The 17016-nt window shown below is 42.7% G+C and overlaps 2 protein-coding genes across 3 annotated transcripts in view; one reads left to right on the top strand and one right to left on the bottom strand.

The window, feature by feature from the left end:
• cmss1 (cms1 ribosomal small subunit homolog) overlaps positions 1–16722 on the bottom strand; it is a 29925-nt gene extending 13203 nt beyond the window's left edge. Inside the window, exon 1 of the mRNA XM_035651338.2 lies at positions 16595–16722. Within this exon, the coding sequence (XP_035507231.1) occupies positions 16595–16634 (40 nt within the window). The 5' untranslated portion in view covers positions 16635–16722. The remainder of the gene's footprint in view (positions 1–16594) is intronic.
• On the top strand, positions 692–13256 carry LOC118320493 (filamin A-interacting protein 1-like). Of its 2 annotated transcripts, XM_035651340.2 has the most exons (4): positions 692–826; positions 986–1156; positions 1750–1928; positions 10174–13256. In XM_035651340.2, the coding sequence occupies exons 1-4, from the start codon at positions 725–727 to the stop codon at positions 12740–12742; spliced, it is 3021 nt and encodes a 1006-aa protein (XP_035507233.2). In that variant the 5' UTR covers positions 692–724; the 3' UTR covers positions 12743–13256. The 2 variants fall into 2 exon arrangements, 1 of the variants encoding a protein (XP_035507233.2); XR_007032066.1 differs by lacking the exons at positions 692–826; positions 986–1156; positions 1750–1928 and adding an exon at positions 8461–8716 and having other exon boundaries at positions 10174–10307.
• Positions 16723–17016: the final 294 nt, after the last annotated feature.

The following is a 17016-nucleotide window of genomic DNA, read 5'->3' on the forward strand; positions in this document are numbered from 1 at the left end:
GAAACATGACCAAGAACTAGAGAATAAGAGGCGTTCCTGGCTTTCTCAGAAAGCTTGGACTGGCGAGAGATGACATCATCTTTCGCTAATTTGAACCTGCTTGCTTTCTCGCTCTGAATCTGTGAGAGTTAGAGAGAGCTGGCAAGGCAACGCTGTTTAGCTGATGTGATTTGCTTCAATAACACACACACACACACATATTTAGCCTTTACGTATGTGGTCGTGTAATCAACATCCTACTTTTTGGCAACCATTGACCTTTTTGTCTGCCAAGAGGACAGTGATTGCTGTAACTATGCCAAGACTATGACATGACATAAGCCTCACACAAAGTAATGCAAGGCACACACTCATTCATTTCAGTAATACCAAGTGTTATGACAAGACGCCTTCTGACTTTGGATTAGCCTTGAATGGTTTAAATAATCTGCATCAGCCGGTTGCTTTATTAAAGCCACATAATAACCACTTGTACTGTAAGGATATAATGCATGACCTTGTTTAACCTCCTTGAAAGCAAGCATTAAATTTCTCTCGTCTCTGCCAGCTCCAATCATTTCTCAATCTCGAGTTTCATTTTGGTGGGTCTTAAGACGTGCACCTCTCTTTGGTGAAAGCAGCAATATCTTTACTTTGAATCAAGGTGCTGCAAAGAACCACAAGACAGAGCTACCATCTACCATCCCAGCCACCCCCCCCCAGAATCACCATCCAGACCGACAAAATGCAAGACAATAGTAAGAGGTGGGAGGGCAGACACACAAGAGAAGACCTGTCCCGTGATGACTTGGTGTTTCTACTCAGTATCCTGGAAGGAGAACTACAGGTAGAATAATATGTTTGCATCCCACATATTCATTAATTCTGCAGTAGAACCAGTGAAAATCAAAAGTTAAAAAAATGCACATATTTGATTGCAACGGCAGCTACCCATGACATATTGGAGGTTAAGTAACTGCTCTATTGAACTTTTTTGTCATGCTAGGCCAGAGATGAGGTTATGACTGTGTTGAAATCGGAGAAGACAGATTTGGCTCTACTGGGGGCCCACTATGGTTTCACCAGACCGGACAAGGTGCTCCGTGCCCTGCGGCGGGACTCCCTCCAGGCCCAGCAGGACCACCTGCACGATATGTACGAAATACCGATTGCTAAGGTACCAACAGCCAACATTAGGAAACCAGACACCATATGGAGCGGTTAATCAATTTTAATGAGGTGAATGCATTACTGTCTGACAAAAGAGCATTTATTGCTTCTGCATCGTTGCACAAATGTGCCATTTTGCTCTACAGGTGTTACACGCACTGGATCTAGTCTTTGCCAATGATAATGCATCTGTCCACTGTAGCACTATTTTTTTTGTGCTTGTTTTGCACTAATCTACATCTGACCTCACGGTCATCACGTTTTTGTGAGGACTATTTCTCAAGGGGAATGCAATAAGTAACCACAACCGTGTTTTAATGAAATCCAATCTTTGACAAATACATTGAGTGAATACATTGAATCTCAAAAGCTCAGCAGAAACCCCAAACTATCTGCATGGCTACACACCACCAAGTGGGAAAGTACATCTCAGCGAACTCATATTTCAAATTACAACTGATGCCCAGCTGCAGCATTCATCAGCCTGGCATTGGGCTGTTAAAGTACTACTGTAAGAGATTCACTTCACCACCTTCCTCACCTCAGGCAACCCTTCACATCTGACATCTCCACTCTTTTGTTTCCTATTTCCCCCCTCAGCTCAACCTCTTGTTGGAAGCCCAGAGGCGTTCATCCAAACAGATGCTGGGACAGCTTGAAGAGGTGTCCCGTTCTCACAGTGGCGCCCTGCACAGACTGGAGGAGCAAGAGAGGCGCAACAGGGCTTTTAAACATAAGAACAACTGCTTTACCACTCTACTTGAGCAGGACAGAGGAAGGTTGGTGCACCAAACCTTAGAGGCGCTTATGAATGCCAAAGAAAAAAACAACATTGGCTAAATTGGTACCCTGCATTGTAGAAATATCCACCCATGCCTTTCAGAATCCCTTTCCCAATGTATAAGAGTTGAGGATTTACAGCTAGAGTAGAGGAGGCTAAGGGATTAAAGTATTTCAGCACTGGGACAAACATGATCTGTGCTCTGTGATGTACATTTGTGGAGGCTTAGATTCTTTTAGTCTATGTTGGTCTGTAATGCTCTTTATGGCTGAGTGACAGAGCAAAGGCACTCTTGGCTTCTGCATTTATACCAGCCAGTGGATGTGACCTCAAGACTGTACTTAGACTTATTCCACTCAGACACAGTCCATTACATCCTGGACTTGGTTAGTCCTTGTGGCCAACCTGGCACTGTTCACTCTCTCTTGTAAACACGTAAACATGCACTCACATGCAATTACATGTACAGTCTAAATTGGCAGTTTCCAGCCAAATTCAACAATACCACACAGCAAAGGATAAAGCCTTCTTCTAAACTGAGTAAATGTGCTGAGGGTTTTGCTGGTGGTTCCCAAATAGAGAGCACATTTAGATGTGGACCCTGGAGTCTAGCTGGGTCTAATATGAAGGTGGCCACTGGTTCTCATATGCAATTTGAGGCCTACAACGGGGCTGTTGTGTTGAAGTCCCTGGATGTCTCGGCTCACGTACCACCAGAGTCCACTCTGTAATCTAGCTGAATGGAGACTGGATCCACACTGGGCTTGCAGCCTTGGGAGGAGACTAGTTGTCTGCAACTGAGTGCCAAAGTGCAAACGCTTTACTGAACCACCACAGGCGCACACACAATTAAAGACCAAAAATAGTCGTGCCAGTAAAGTGATTAAGTTTACTAGAATTCTGCCCATTCAAATACAATGTGGAAACCCCAAACAAGCACACATAAAGGCTCTGTGGTTCATCTCGGCTTAATGATGATTAATACACGAGTAGACAGCATTTCTGTGGTGTGGCGTGAACCCTGTGTGGCTCATACATTCCTTACTGCTCGAACATCTTCATCTCACTGCCAGCACTCCCGTATGAATTACCTTTAAGAACATCACGTGCATTCATCTCATCAACATAAGTATGGGCCAACAGGAGCGAAACACTTGGCCTCCGAAATGAGTTGGTTACAGGGGTTTTCCTAGTTTTCTGGAGGGCTCAGATTAGAAGAAAGGCAAAAAAATGTTGCGCACTGAAATGGCTATGCCATATGACTGTATATATCGTGACGATAGGAAAAACCTCTATTGTTTCTATCGTTAACTTTGTTGGGTTGTAAATCACACTGTTTATAGCTATATTTTTCATTCAACGTGGTATTTTTCTTCCACACGGCACGGATGCAGACTAGGAATTTACATGAAGGAAACACAAACGGGGTAATTTTAAACAGGAGAAGAACTTTGACTGGTTCCCACAACAGACTCAAACACCACTAACCTCTTTAACCACCTACACAAGAATCATGTCAAACAGTATGGAGAGAGTCTACAGATGCGAGCCACAAAAGTACAGTGGAGTGCTCAAAACAAACCCAAGACCCAGACGTTACAAATGGCTTTAGGCTGCGATGAAGTATCATGAAGTTGGAAGGAGGTAACAGCCCCTGTTGTAACTTCTGCAAAGACATGGCCACAGATTACACATTTGAGTGAAGGTAGGAGTATGCAGTAATTATACTTATTGTTATCTGGATAGGAAATTACATTTATCAGGATATGAGTTTTTCTTCATATCCCACAGCCCTAATCACAGTTGAAGTGAGCGACATGTCCTCAAGTTATCCGCCACATTTTTTGTGAGTGATCGCACTGTGCGATGTACAAAATAACATTGGTAAAAAAGGACTTACTGTATATGAATGGATTTTGACTGCAATTTTCCTCATCCTCCCATAGTGTTTGACAATTAATCAGCATCTGGCTGCTCACCAAAATGTTTGTTCAGTTGGAGGTCTGTAGGCAGGACACTTCATTTCCCCGAAAAAGAAATTCCACAAGGTGCCATGTGCACAGCAGATGACCTCTTTTAGCTGTGAAGTATATAGTTAATTCCAGTCACGGCATATAATCACTTTATGCCATAGTATGATCCCCGTTGCGTGTCAGAGGATGATTACATCTGCACATCACTATGCAGCAATCTGGTTGTTCCAACCTCAGCTATCTGAACACGCTCTATGCCTGCATGTGTTTCCTATGGTCGTTCAATGGGCTGACAGCATCTTAGCATTAACTGCACACACATGTTCAACACACAAATGACATCCATGCTCTCATCTGCCCACTTGAGTTCTGAATCACACACTTCACAGACTCTATGCTACACCCGCAAACCACTTTTTTTTAAAACTCCATCATGTTCTCACTCCCTGACAGATGTGGCCTTCTCATCAATACAGTAAATCATAAGTGCTACACATGTAGGAAAGGAATGCACGTGATCTACAAAAGAACAGCTGCAAGGCTTTATTTAGACACAGCAACGTTTTCAGCTAAATGCTATAGTCAGCCTGCTAACATGCGCACAGAGACAATGCTAACATAATGAGGCTAAGCAGGTACAACATTTATCACGTTTACCGTTTCAGTTTAGTGTATTATCATATTAATAGTTGCAAATTAGAACAATAAACAAGTACACCTGAAGCTGATGGAAACATTCCCAAAAACCAAAGTAATGGAAAATGAGAGAGAGGCTAGAGGAAAAGTCCGGGGATCGTCAACATTATTAGTATTCATCCTCTGAGCGAGCCATGAATGTCTGTACACATTTAATGGCAACTGATATGATAGCGGTCAAGACATCTCACTGGAAAAGTCTGCGGATCGTCAACGTCAGTGGGATTTCTCTTCTGGGGACCATGAACGTCTGTACTCAAGTTCTATAAATTATTGAGATATTTCAGTCTGGATTACTGTGGCAGACTGACAGACCAGACAGACAGACGGACGTTGCCATCCATAGAGCCTGCTAGCATGGTTAACAACCATGGTTAAACATGATGTATTCAATATGTTGTAGACTTTGCTCAAAGAAAGAGCACAAAGTAAACTTGGCTGTGCCATAGAAGAACCTCACAGCTGTTCTGCTATCCCTCACACTCAAATATATCAGCCATCTACCCACTCAGCCAATAATGTGTTAAGAGAAAGCTCTCCATAATTTACCATAGGAGTCTGGCAGTGCATCGCTTCAGAGCAGAACTCCCGTGCTGATTGCAAGATGTTGGGACTCATTTATTAGCTGGCCTGAGCATATGAGGTCAGTGTAGTAATTTCTTCTATTTTATTAAAAGTGCTGATAAACGAAGGGAAGAAAACCAGCACGACTGCCTGAGGAGAGGCTTTTCCTTTTGCATCTTCTGTGTGCCTCTTCTGTGACCCTGTACAGCAGCGTTTAGCACAACTAGAGGATTTGTCAAAGGAGGCAGCTAAAAAGAAAAAACTCAATATCTTTAAATTATACCCCTGGTTGAAAATAGGGGCTATGACAAAAGAAGAGAGATTGCTCCTCTCGTGGAGGGGGATATTACATATTGGCAATGTTTGAGGGTTTTCTTGGAAATGCCTTTGAGGGATTGGATCATGCTTGTAATTGAGGACAAGCGGTGCAGATGCCAGCCCCTCCTCTAAGGGACCTCATGAATTCTGGTTTGGGAGTTGGTCTGTGGATAGAAATTGCAAGTATTGGGAGGATTTTTTTCGCACACATTCCGCACCAAGAGAAATCTCTCAACTTACTGAGACTTTTACTTACAAGAGACTGACTCTTCAGGATCAAGGGAGCATAATATGAGCAGGTCGATTTACAAACCACACCGTCGTTACATGTTACATTACATTACATTCATTTAGCGGACGCTTTTGTCCAAAAGCGACTTACAATAAGTGCATTCAACCATGAAGATATTACTCAGAAAGTGCAAGAATCATGCAAGTACAAAAAACTGTTCTCAAATAGGCAAAACAGCTTCAAGTGCTTCCGTTTTAATGATTCATGGACTAAGGGCAGTCTGAACAGGTGAGTTTTCAGTCTTCGAAAGAAAGTTTGTGGGGTTTCTGCTGTACTGATATCAATGGGGAGTTTGTTCCACCATTGTTCAACAGTCAGGAAACAGACGGGATTTTGTTGAGCGGTGGCTGCTGACCCCTCGTACTGAGGAAGTAGCAGCCCCTTGGCAGTAGCAGAGCTTTACTGTTACAGAGAGGAGCGTTACTGTTAATCCGCTGCAGCAAGTAGGGTTGGACAGGATTTCAAATGCCCATCTCCAGCATGCAACCATTAGCAGATGAAAGTTAAAGAGCAGTTTACAACCCACAACAGCACTTTATAACTGTAATTCAACTGGAGAATTTAGCTTCAAATAAATGCAAAACAGGGGCAATGCAACTCTGTCTGACCCTTGTTGATTTCATTGCTTGTTTCAACACAGATGGAAGTTCGTTATCCAGTCACTCGCAGTGTCATTTTTGTAGTACTTTGTGCACAATGGGGGCACTTTTTACAGCTACCATGCAAAGAATAATCAAATGTTTAGCAATGCCCCATCAGAAAATGCATGGATTGGTTTGGACTGAATCCTATGAATCAGGTTGGGACAGGAGAAGCTGTGTTTAGAAAATCGAAGGAACTGACGTGCAAACTTTCTCCAGTATCAGCATCACGTAACAAACAACACCTCAGCAAACATCTGGCTGTGTGCCAGAGGTGGCCATTTTATCTAATGTTGTAATTATTGTTTGTGTTGCGTTACTTACCCCTACAGTCTACTGATTCACCAGATGAAGTTCGACCTCTTTACTTGGAGGAAGAACAGTAACATCATTCCAGATAGTTGTTGTATGCTGCAGAGTCTACGGTCAGTTGCCATTTTATTGGGTAAAAGTTACTAGATAAACCAAACCATCTCATATAACAGCCCTGCCATAAATCCAACAATAATGAATGTATATCATTAGTGGGGAGTAAATATTAGAAAGGGTGCTCAGTATAATGCAATAAAATTCAACATCACCACAATTTACAGCCTGCAAAGGTTCAACCAGAATCTCTAAACAACAGTTTCAAGAAAACATAAATTTCCCTAGCGACAACCTCACCATAGCTAAGACTCAAGTTTATCCAACATCAAGAAATTGCAATCACAAATCAAAGTAGAGTCGAGATGAATTGTTATCACAGTAATCTATGACTGTAAAACAGGCAGCCAGTGCTCTGCTGCATCAATTAATGGATTAAAGAGAATGCCAAGGAGGCGCACATTAAAGGCCTTGCATCATTAACTTGTGCAAATGGCAGAGACAGTAACTTTATATATGGAGGCTTGTGAACATAAATGTCTAAAAAGTGAAGTTTAAGTGCGTCTTTTAGGCCGCTTTGCAAATTCTTCTGTGATGACAACATGACGCAGGGGAAATGGTTCTCCTTTAATTGGGGACTCGATGGGTTTGCTTGACAGAAAGAAATACCACCAGTGGTACATTTCACACTGAAAAGCTAGAACTGGGAGTCATAGTGCTAGTAAGTGCTCTCAGAGGGGAACATGCTTCACACGCAGACCTATGAGTTTATTTGTCCTACGCCACTAGTAGTACTATCAACTTGCAAGCTAAAATATCATTTATTTTTCCATTATGATTGGTCATTCTTGCTGTGACAGACCCGATTATGAGTGTTATCTGCCATTTCTCCCTGCTCCACTGAACACACAGATTTAACCTGAGTAGTGCCACAAAAGACAAAACACAGGGATATAAAAGATTGCAATGATGCCACAGGAAAGGTACAAGTTGTACAAAAAAAAAATTGCTATCCATACCTTAAAAAATGACAGAGAAGAGGAGAGAGGTGTGGGTAGAAGACAGAGAGAAAGAGAACATATGGATGTAATTGAGGGCCGACGAACTCATGAAGTCATCTCCCAGTCAGGTTATCGGGCCCCAGGCAAAGCAGCTACAACTCACAAAACATGTCTCTCCTTAGAACATATGAGAACATTAACTTGCAAGCGTGCACAGACACATGCACACACACACACACACATGCACACATGCACACACACACACACACACACACACACACACACACACACACACACACACACACACACACACACACACACACACACACACACACACACACACACACACACACACACACACACACACACACACACACACAGTTTGCATGCTGAATTAGGTTTGGTACTTATGCAGCATGGTTAACATGTTAGCTCAGGGTAATCCTACAAACTGAGAGTGTTAGCCTTTTGAGTCTGAAATGTGATTGACGCTTTAGTCACACACACACACACACACACACACACACACACACACACACACACACACACACACACACACACACACACACACACACACACACACACACACACACACACACACTGCCCTTCCCATTATCCTCTTTGGCATGGCTACACAATGACCTCATCTGGAATGGGCTGCACTCCAGTAAAAACACACACACACACACACACACACACACACACACACACGAAGCAGCAGAGCCTGTACAGTCCCATATAAGGACTTGCTGATGATGTAATGGGCGCCACTGACTGCGAGTGAGACTTAGTGTGCAGAGCACTTCTCATAATGTTTAGTTTTCTGGATGGAATGTCCACATCACTGGGGTCTCCGGGAATGGGAGCGGTGAAAGCGGAGAAACAACTTATTCTCTGAGGATTTTACAGGACAGGAAGCAAACAACACAGCACAGGTAGGAACTATATATATATATATATATAATTTTTTTTTAAACTTGCAAACATTGGAAAAGTACAAATGTGCATTTAGAAACTTTTGTCATGAAGAAAATGTTAGAACTGCAGGATCAGCTGTAAAGCATAAAGTAACCCGTAAGGCAATTCTGCATAGATAATAAGATCCAAGTTGCTCTAAGATAATCAAAGACCACTTCAAAAGTGTATCCAAGTAGTATACCTGAAGATTTTAATTTAAATCTCTAAAACTTTTCCGCTAAAAACTTTTGCAATCTTCTTGTTTAAGAAATATTATTGTCAAGACGCTACTTATCCTACAAATAAAAGTGAACACATATAAACCAATCTTGAGATTAAGTAGCCTAGGCTATCAGATATATATACATATTCACATATTATTATCATTTTCCAGTCCTGTTGTCCATTCCATTCACAACATGAATATTTGATAATCTAACCCACACACCAATACATACCACCAATGAAGATTGACATGTATTCAAATATAAAACATACAGATTCTATAAACGTTAAATTTAAAGATCCTGTTCACAATGTGAAGGTTCATAATTTACACCCAACATTGTCTTGCCTACAAATCAATAGGATCTCTTCACAGACCAACAAAAACTTGGAAACATGTTCAACACAATCAGGAGCGTTTAAGCATGCATCTACAAGACAAACATCTTAAGTGGACGGAATAAGATAAATCCAGTACACAACACTGACTGAATAAAATAACAAAATGATTTTTTAAATCACTTTCAGGGGGCTCTTTCTTGCAAAAACATGACACAAATATGTATTAAATGCCTTTGTGCATTGCTGCTATGCATCTGTGGGAATGTGAGGAGTGACAGCATTTAGTAAATGTAGCCAGTCTGTAATTACTTATGGATCAGGGGGGAATTCCTGCCTCACGTAGCTGGAAATGGGGTAGCATGCGAGGTGCACAGAGGGAGGGTGATTGGCTGCAGTGTCGAGGGTACTCAAGAGTAGACAAACTTTTTAATTAACAAACACTCCCTGCCAAGGGACCATCTGCCATGCTAGTCAAAACAGAGTGCCGCATAGAGAGAAGTAAGGGAAAACAAGGGAGTACATGGACATACATACATGTTTTAGGGTTTACAGGTAGGCACAGATACAAATATGGCATGTACACACAGAGCGATACATACATGAGAGAAAATTAAGTATTCCTGGCTCTGCTAGAAGTTAGAGAAGGGAGGACATTGATTTGACTTCGTCCTAAACTTAAAATAAATGCTTATGCTGGAAATACACAACTTAGGAAATTATTTGTGTTTAAAAGCTGTGACCAAGAGGTTACATATAAACACTACAGAGGGTCTGGGGAAACTGATGTAAGAGTAGATTGTACAATATAACAAGGCCACAAAATGATGTTTGACATTTTTGTCATTAGTTGATGTTTTTTTTTTTTCAGACTCAAGCTCCTGATTGAAAAAGAAAGAGAATACCAGGAAATAAAGGAGGAGAAAAATGAAAGAGAAATATCTTCTTTAAAAGAGGAGCTGACCAAGCTGAAGGCTTTTGCACTGCTGGTTGTAAAGGAGCAACAGTGTCTGAGTGAGCTGCTGGAGGAGCAGAGGCGTCGCGTCACAGAACTGACCGCTATCACTGACCAAATCGAGCAGGACACCGGGGCTGCATACTCCAGCGCAAGGAGGGAGGAGGTCAAATCCCTGCATCTGGAGGTGGAGCTCCACAGCCAAGTTTCTACCTATAACCAAAGCCAGATCACCATGACAGCCCCAGGTCTGCTGTCAGAGGTGGAGGTACTGAGGAGAAGAGTGGTGGAGATGGAGGGGAAAGACGAGGAGCTGATGCGCATGGGGGACCAGTGTCGAGACCTGGACCGCAGACTAGCGAGGGAGATCAGTCACGCCCGGGGCCTGAAGGTTGAGGTGGATAACCTCAATGGCAGAATCAGTGAATTGGACAGAATAGAGGACGCGTTAATTAGGAGCAAACAGGACTGTAGTATTCTGAGGGGCAGCTTGGAGAGAGAAAGGGATGTCAGCAAAATGCTGTCGGGTGAGTTAGATAATTTGAAAGTCAAGGTGAGAGAGCTAGAGGCTGCTGAGGGCCAAATGGAAAAGGGTGAAGCTGCGATTCGACAGGACCTGGCCAAGCTCAGGTCCCTGACTGTGGCTTTGGTGGAGGACAGAAAGACCTTGGCTGAGAGGTTGCGACAGGCGGAGGAAAAGCTCAACAGGAAGGAGGGCAAAAGAAACGAGCAAAGCCCTTTGGCAACAATGACAGAAAGACTAAGAGAGGAGAGGCAGCAGGAGCTAAGGTCTCAAGCAGATATAGAGGAACGGCTTAAGGACATAGCAAAGGAAAAAGATGAGCTCAGAGACCGACTAAAAACAGAGGAGGGGAGGAACATAGAGCTACAGAATAAAGTAACCATAATGAAGAGACGGTTACAGGTCCTGGAAAATAGGAAAGAAAAGGAGGAGAAGTACACACACGGCTCTATTCCAAACAACACAAACCATCACTGCCAAACAGAGGACAACAAAGTCAAAGAACTGACCCAGGAGCTGGATGGGCTGCGAAGGAGACTCCGGGACAAGGAGGCGTTAGAGGGAGAACTGGTGAAGGTGGAAGAGGACTTTGAGTCCCTGGAAAAGAGGTTCAAAGATGAACAGAGGAGGTCTGCGGCTCTGAGAGAGGAACTCGAGGTGGCAAAGAGGGAGCTTTCCAGGTACGAGCAGGCAGAGAAGCAGGAGGTCAACCAGGAACACCTTCTCCTCTGCCGTCTTCAGAAGGAGCAGGTGAAGTCCAGACTCTTAGCCAGAGAAGTAGAGACCCTGAAGGAGAAACTCCAGAAGCTGATGGGGACCGAGGCGTCCATCTGCAGGGTGCAGACGGATCACTCCTCGCTGCAGCTGAAACTGACCCAGCAAGAAGCCAGGAACAGAGAGCTGGCAAGAGAGATGAAGGACCTCAGTGGTGAGCTGGACAGATGTAGACGAATCAAAAATCCGACACCCAGCGCTAACAGAAAACTCTTTTCAGACCTCCATCAGACCACCAAAGAGGTACAAACTGAGCCAGCAGACAGCCTGCCCCCTGACTACAGCGAGCACAGCGCGAAACTAGACGAGGAAAATGACGACGAGGACCCAAACTTCAATGTGCAAGTCATAAACAGAAGAAGCTCTCTGGTCAACAACCTAAACAGCTTGAACAGCGCAAATAACAACATAAGCCAATACGGCAGCCATTCGGGCAACAGCATAGATATGCACCAAACGGTTAATGGAGAGGTGATGATGTTGACCCACACGCGGGGGCAGCCCTTGCACATCAAAGTAACACCACATCATATACTGAACACAGCCACACTTGAGATTAGCAGCCCCACTGGTGACGCGGCCCCATCCTACACCAGCACGGCCGTCATCCCAACGGGCGGAGCCTCGCCCAAGCAGAGAATCACCATCATCCAGAACTCAGGTTTGCCTGCAGTTAATACTAAAACCCCCCCTTCGAGCCCCGACCGCACCATTTCCCCGCCTCACGGCACAACCATCACCCGGGTGTTGAGTCCAAATTCATCACGCTCCGTGACGCCCGACCTCAGCGGCTCGCCCATTCAGATCGTAACAGTCCGGACCTGCTCCCCAGAGCCAATAGAAGCTGCAAATCAGGCTGGTTTCTGCAAGACTCCAGAGTGGCAGAGCGGCTGGCAGCATCACAGGTCCAACAGCACCGACTCGAGTCCCAGCATCATCACCACAGAGGATAACAAGATCCATATTCATCTGGGAAGCCCATATATCCAATCTCTCAACGGTGTGACCCACAGCCTCCCACAGCCGGACGGACCGTACTATCTTCGACACGAGCAGAGGACTCAAGTAGTCGCCAATGGCTGTCATGTCAAAGGTGCTGGAAAGATTTCAAGTAGCATTACTATATCCCCTGCTACCTCTCCAGCCTCACACTCCTCAAATATTACAGTAAGTGGCCTTTGTGAATAGGAGAAAATATATATTCTGATTCTGATGTTATTATATTTTTTGTCACATTCCTGGACCACACAACTATAACCACTTCTTCTAATGATAGCCAAGAGAGTTTTTTGTATTTGGTAACAATGGCCATGTAAATGCTTTGTGGTGTTTGACCTACAAGAGTATTTGTAAAACCTGCTCTATCTTATTAGTGACTTTAACAACCCTTTAATGTTTGTACGACATGTGTCTAATACCTGTATGAGAGCTAAGTGAGATATCGTTGCAACCGTACATGATGTGCTTTTCACAATGTAGTGTTTCAATAACGTTTTTTTTTCTTCTGTTCATTAAAAACATTTGTGTTGTTTTTTACTTAATCACCTTGAACACCATTAAGTGTGATTTGGCATCAACTGAGCTTCATGTTGCTGTGCAAATAAATACAACACAGTTGTAATTGAAAAAGATTATTGGTTATTAATGAAAAAATAAATGTTTTCACATTTACTTTAAAATAAAAAAGTCTTCTGTCTTCTCACTTATTCTTCAAAACCCCCAAATGCATTGATAAATCTAATGATATACAAATGGTTGAGTTGATTTTCTTACTTTATGAACACTTCCTATCTTCCAATGGCCTGTCACTTAAATGATTTCTGATACAAAACCACAACATCGTTTAACCTTCAGTTGCTCAAATTGCTCTGTATGGCATGCAGGCGACAGATCTATCCAGAATATTGAACGTAAGAAGGATACCGCTGCCAAATATAATGGAAAATAAATAGATGTAACTAGTCATTTTTGAAACAAGAATATGAGTGAGCATCGCTGAAGTGCGCAGTAATAAGAGCGGTATAGAGAATTCATTTTGTAAAAAGATATAGTCTTGAGTGTGTCCAATTACTTAAAATAGCAGATAATGGTAATAACATCTTGAAAACAAGGTTAAACTGTATTTAGCTAAAGGCAAGTTAGATTTCAATAAATTAAAGAGTAATATCAGGGCATTAATAGTTTTCAGACAGCACAACAAGCATTAATGAAGGTCAACTGCACAAAATATATGCTTACATTGTGTGACAGAAATGAATGGCCTATGGCTGGTAAATAGCATTAATACACTGTATCTGGCCGCCAGAGTTGTAATGAGTTCCCATCTAGATAAGAAACTAGCGGACATTTGGGGGACACCATAAGGCCTCCTGTAGTGGGAGATCCAACTGATAGAGATCCAACATTTCAGGTATATGGTTACAAACATGGAGAAACATTACCACATCACTGGCTGTCATGTGACAGACGCTGTGAGCATTTAGCCGCACCTCACATCACCATGAACATTTTACTGCTTCTCACAATTCTCTGCTTCATTCTTAAAACTTCAAACTCAATCCCATCTCAACAGATTTATGCTATCGTTTCCTATCTTGTCAATTTCAGGTCAGCATCACAGGCTTTTTTTAATCAAGCATCTGTGATACTAATCGTACTAAGTATGGATGGGATGTCAGTCAGGGTAAAAAAAAAGGGCCAAAATAGAATAGAAACAGCTGCTTAGATCTCGCAGTATAAAAAATACACCGGTTTAAATGAGTCATCTCAGAGGTCTGAGTCTAACATGCTGCTGTAAATACATTCCTTCTACATGGTGAAACAAAGTATTCCCAGTTAGAGCTTTGTATGGATGAACGTGGCATTTTGTAATCTGTCTTAATATCAGCGCAGATGTCCGTTAATGATATTTGATTCCTGTATTTAATAACTTTGTTTCGATTACTGATGATTCAGTGACATTAGATACTCCTCTACACTAAAGTTGCATTGGGCGCTTATCAGTATTTCTTCTGGGAACATCAATTTCTTCTACATTCAACAAGTGAGCAAAACTGTTGTTTCTTGGCTAAATTGGAAACACATTTCCCAATTATGAAATTGTCGGCCAAGGATTTGTTTTCCTTGGCAAATGCATAATTATAAAATCAAGACATTGACATTTTATAAAGGCTGACTTGTGCAAAACAGGTGGGAAAGAATAATAAGAATAAGAGAATAATAATAATAAAATAATGTTCACCATGCACTTACAAGGGTGTCATTACTATGCAATGTGCATAGTTAAAAAAAAAAGTACTCTCCCATACAGCTATACATGGGCCGTCAGAAGTAGAAGCTGCACCCGAGTACAGCACATCCACTTTAATTATCACAGACAGGGCAGAAACGGAGAGTCTGCTCACTAATTCATCTGCACTGTTTGTGTTGACAAGACATCAGCCTGATTTCTGCAGACAGTCGCTAGTGTTAGATCCCCAGCAGGGACACACAGTCCACTTGACTTCCACAGTCTAACATAAATGTAGCCAGACATAATACCTCTTCAACAAACACTGGCAGGGATCGGATCAGTGTGCAGTCTTTTTCCAGTTTCTTCCTCTAGTGGATGTGATATCTAAGATTCCCGGCGAGCCAGACAAAGTGAAATAATAATCCTCAATCAAGATGGTTGTGTAAACTGCAGCAGGTCCACATAGACTCTTACTATGTCTGTGTTATTCATGTCACAGTCCACAAGACTGTCATGACTCATCTACAATCTAATAGTCACTGCCTAAATGTAACATTCCATGCGGATGTACATGTTTACTGAGAAGGTGCAAATGCAAATATCGATCTTGGGATTGTAGGAATTGATATCAAGTAAAATTGGCTCCTATTATGGACCATGATATCAGCTAGTCCTTACAAAATAAAAACCATCAGAATGGAAATAAAATTGCAAGTTTATACAAGCCAAGCTGTGATGAAAATAATTTTAAAAGTTGGAAAAAAGAATGTTTGTTGTATTCGTACGGATGCATTTAGTTATTGGGTGGGGGGGAGATTATATTTTCTATAATATTATATAATTTCATGTTGCATTACATAAGAAATTTAAATGTACCATTTTCTAGTGTTGCTACATGGCAACTAACCCCAAATCACCCTTCTAAAAAATGTTACCTGCAAAAGGAAAAGTGGAAAATGATCATCTAAATTAATAAGTGATTACGAAAACCCCCCCACAAATTTTCCCCCCAATAATGGTATAATAATGTACAAAGACGGGGTTAATAAACTGCCCACTGAGTATGTGACCAAGTATTTAGCTAGATGCGCATTGAGTGCACTTGAGAGACAGAGAAGAATATAAACGATTCACTTCAAGACCTCGTGCAAACCCACTTTCGCCCCGACCAGGTCAACGGTGCTTGAAGAACACGAGCGCCCTCTGTTGGCGGGCAGGGTGCATGAGGCTGTGCGCCGAACAACCGCGGGGGAACTTCCTCTGCAAATGTGTGGATGAAGATGGGGAACATAGCGGAATAAACCCAGACGGTTATTAGTGTGGAAGAGAAGTGGTTAACCGTGACGTTCAGTGGAGGCAGCGTGGGAGGACAGATGACGTCAGAGTAAAGCTAACAAGTAGTTTACCGAGGAGACACACACACACACACACACACACACGTGTGTCTGCTGGTAACAACTTGTGCTACTAACTTCCCCCTTTCTTCTCAAGTCAACGGCGTGAGGCACGCACGCGCACGCACACACACACACACACACACACACACACACGCACACGCACGCACGCACGCACACACACACACACACACGGGTACTTTACACTTGTCGCTATGGTTTCCCACACACGAGCTTCAGAGGCTGGCTAGCAAACGTTAGCTTACAGCTAGCCTACAATCTTTAGCGACAGCCGCACGCTAACGTTAAAGAATCCCTCTCGCGGCGCGATAGCCCGCACGTCGCGGACCACGTGTCTCGGCGACACCACGCACAGTTGAAGTTGGACAGAGCCGAGCGAGATAAATAAATTACCCTCGTGTTGCCACCACTCGTCGCCCAGGTCGTCTCCCATGTTCCGTAGCCGGCTGCTCCGTCCAATCAGAAACTACCGCCGCGCGAGCGCAGCCGGGGGCGTGTTCACGAGCAGCACGTTGACCAACTGTCTCAAACACCATCAAGGATGTTGTATGTATGAATGTGGAATGTTGTTGGCTAATCAATTTCTTGCTAATCCATTTCAATATTATTAGACTATAATAAGTATTATAAGTTACCAAACCTCTCCTGTACTTGCCAGTTTGGTAAGTAAACCTAGTTAACGCTGATGTAGTGTAATGTGATTCACTACAAGGTTTTTGAGAGGTGTTAAGTTCCATGCCATTTACATGAATGAGGATAGACTAAATAATAGAAACACCTCTCAGTATTATATACATATATATAAATTATTATAA

The sequence above is a fragment of the Scophthalmus maximus genome, chromosome 14 (genome assembly GCF_022379125.1).
Source record: "Scophthalmus maximus strain ysfricsl-2021 chromosome 14, ASM2237912v1, whole genome shotgun sequence".
NCBI lineage: Eukaryota > Metazoa > Chordata > Actinopteri > Pleuronectiformes > Scophthalmidae > Scophthalmus > Scophthalmus maximus.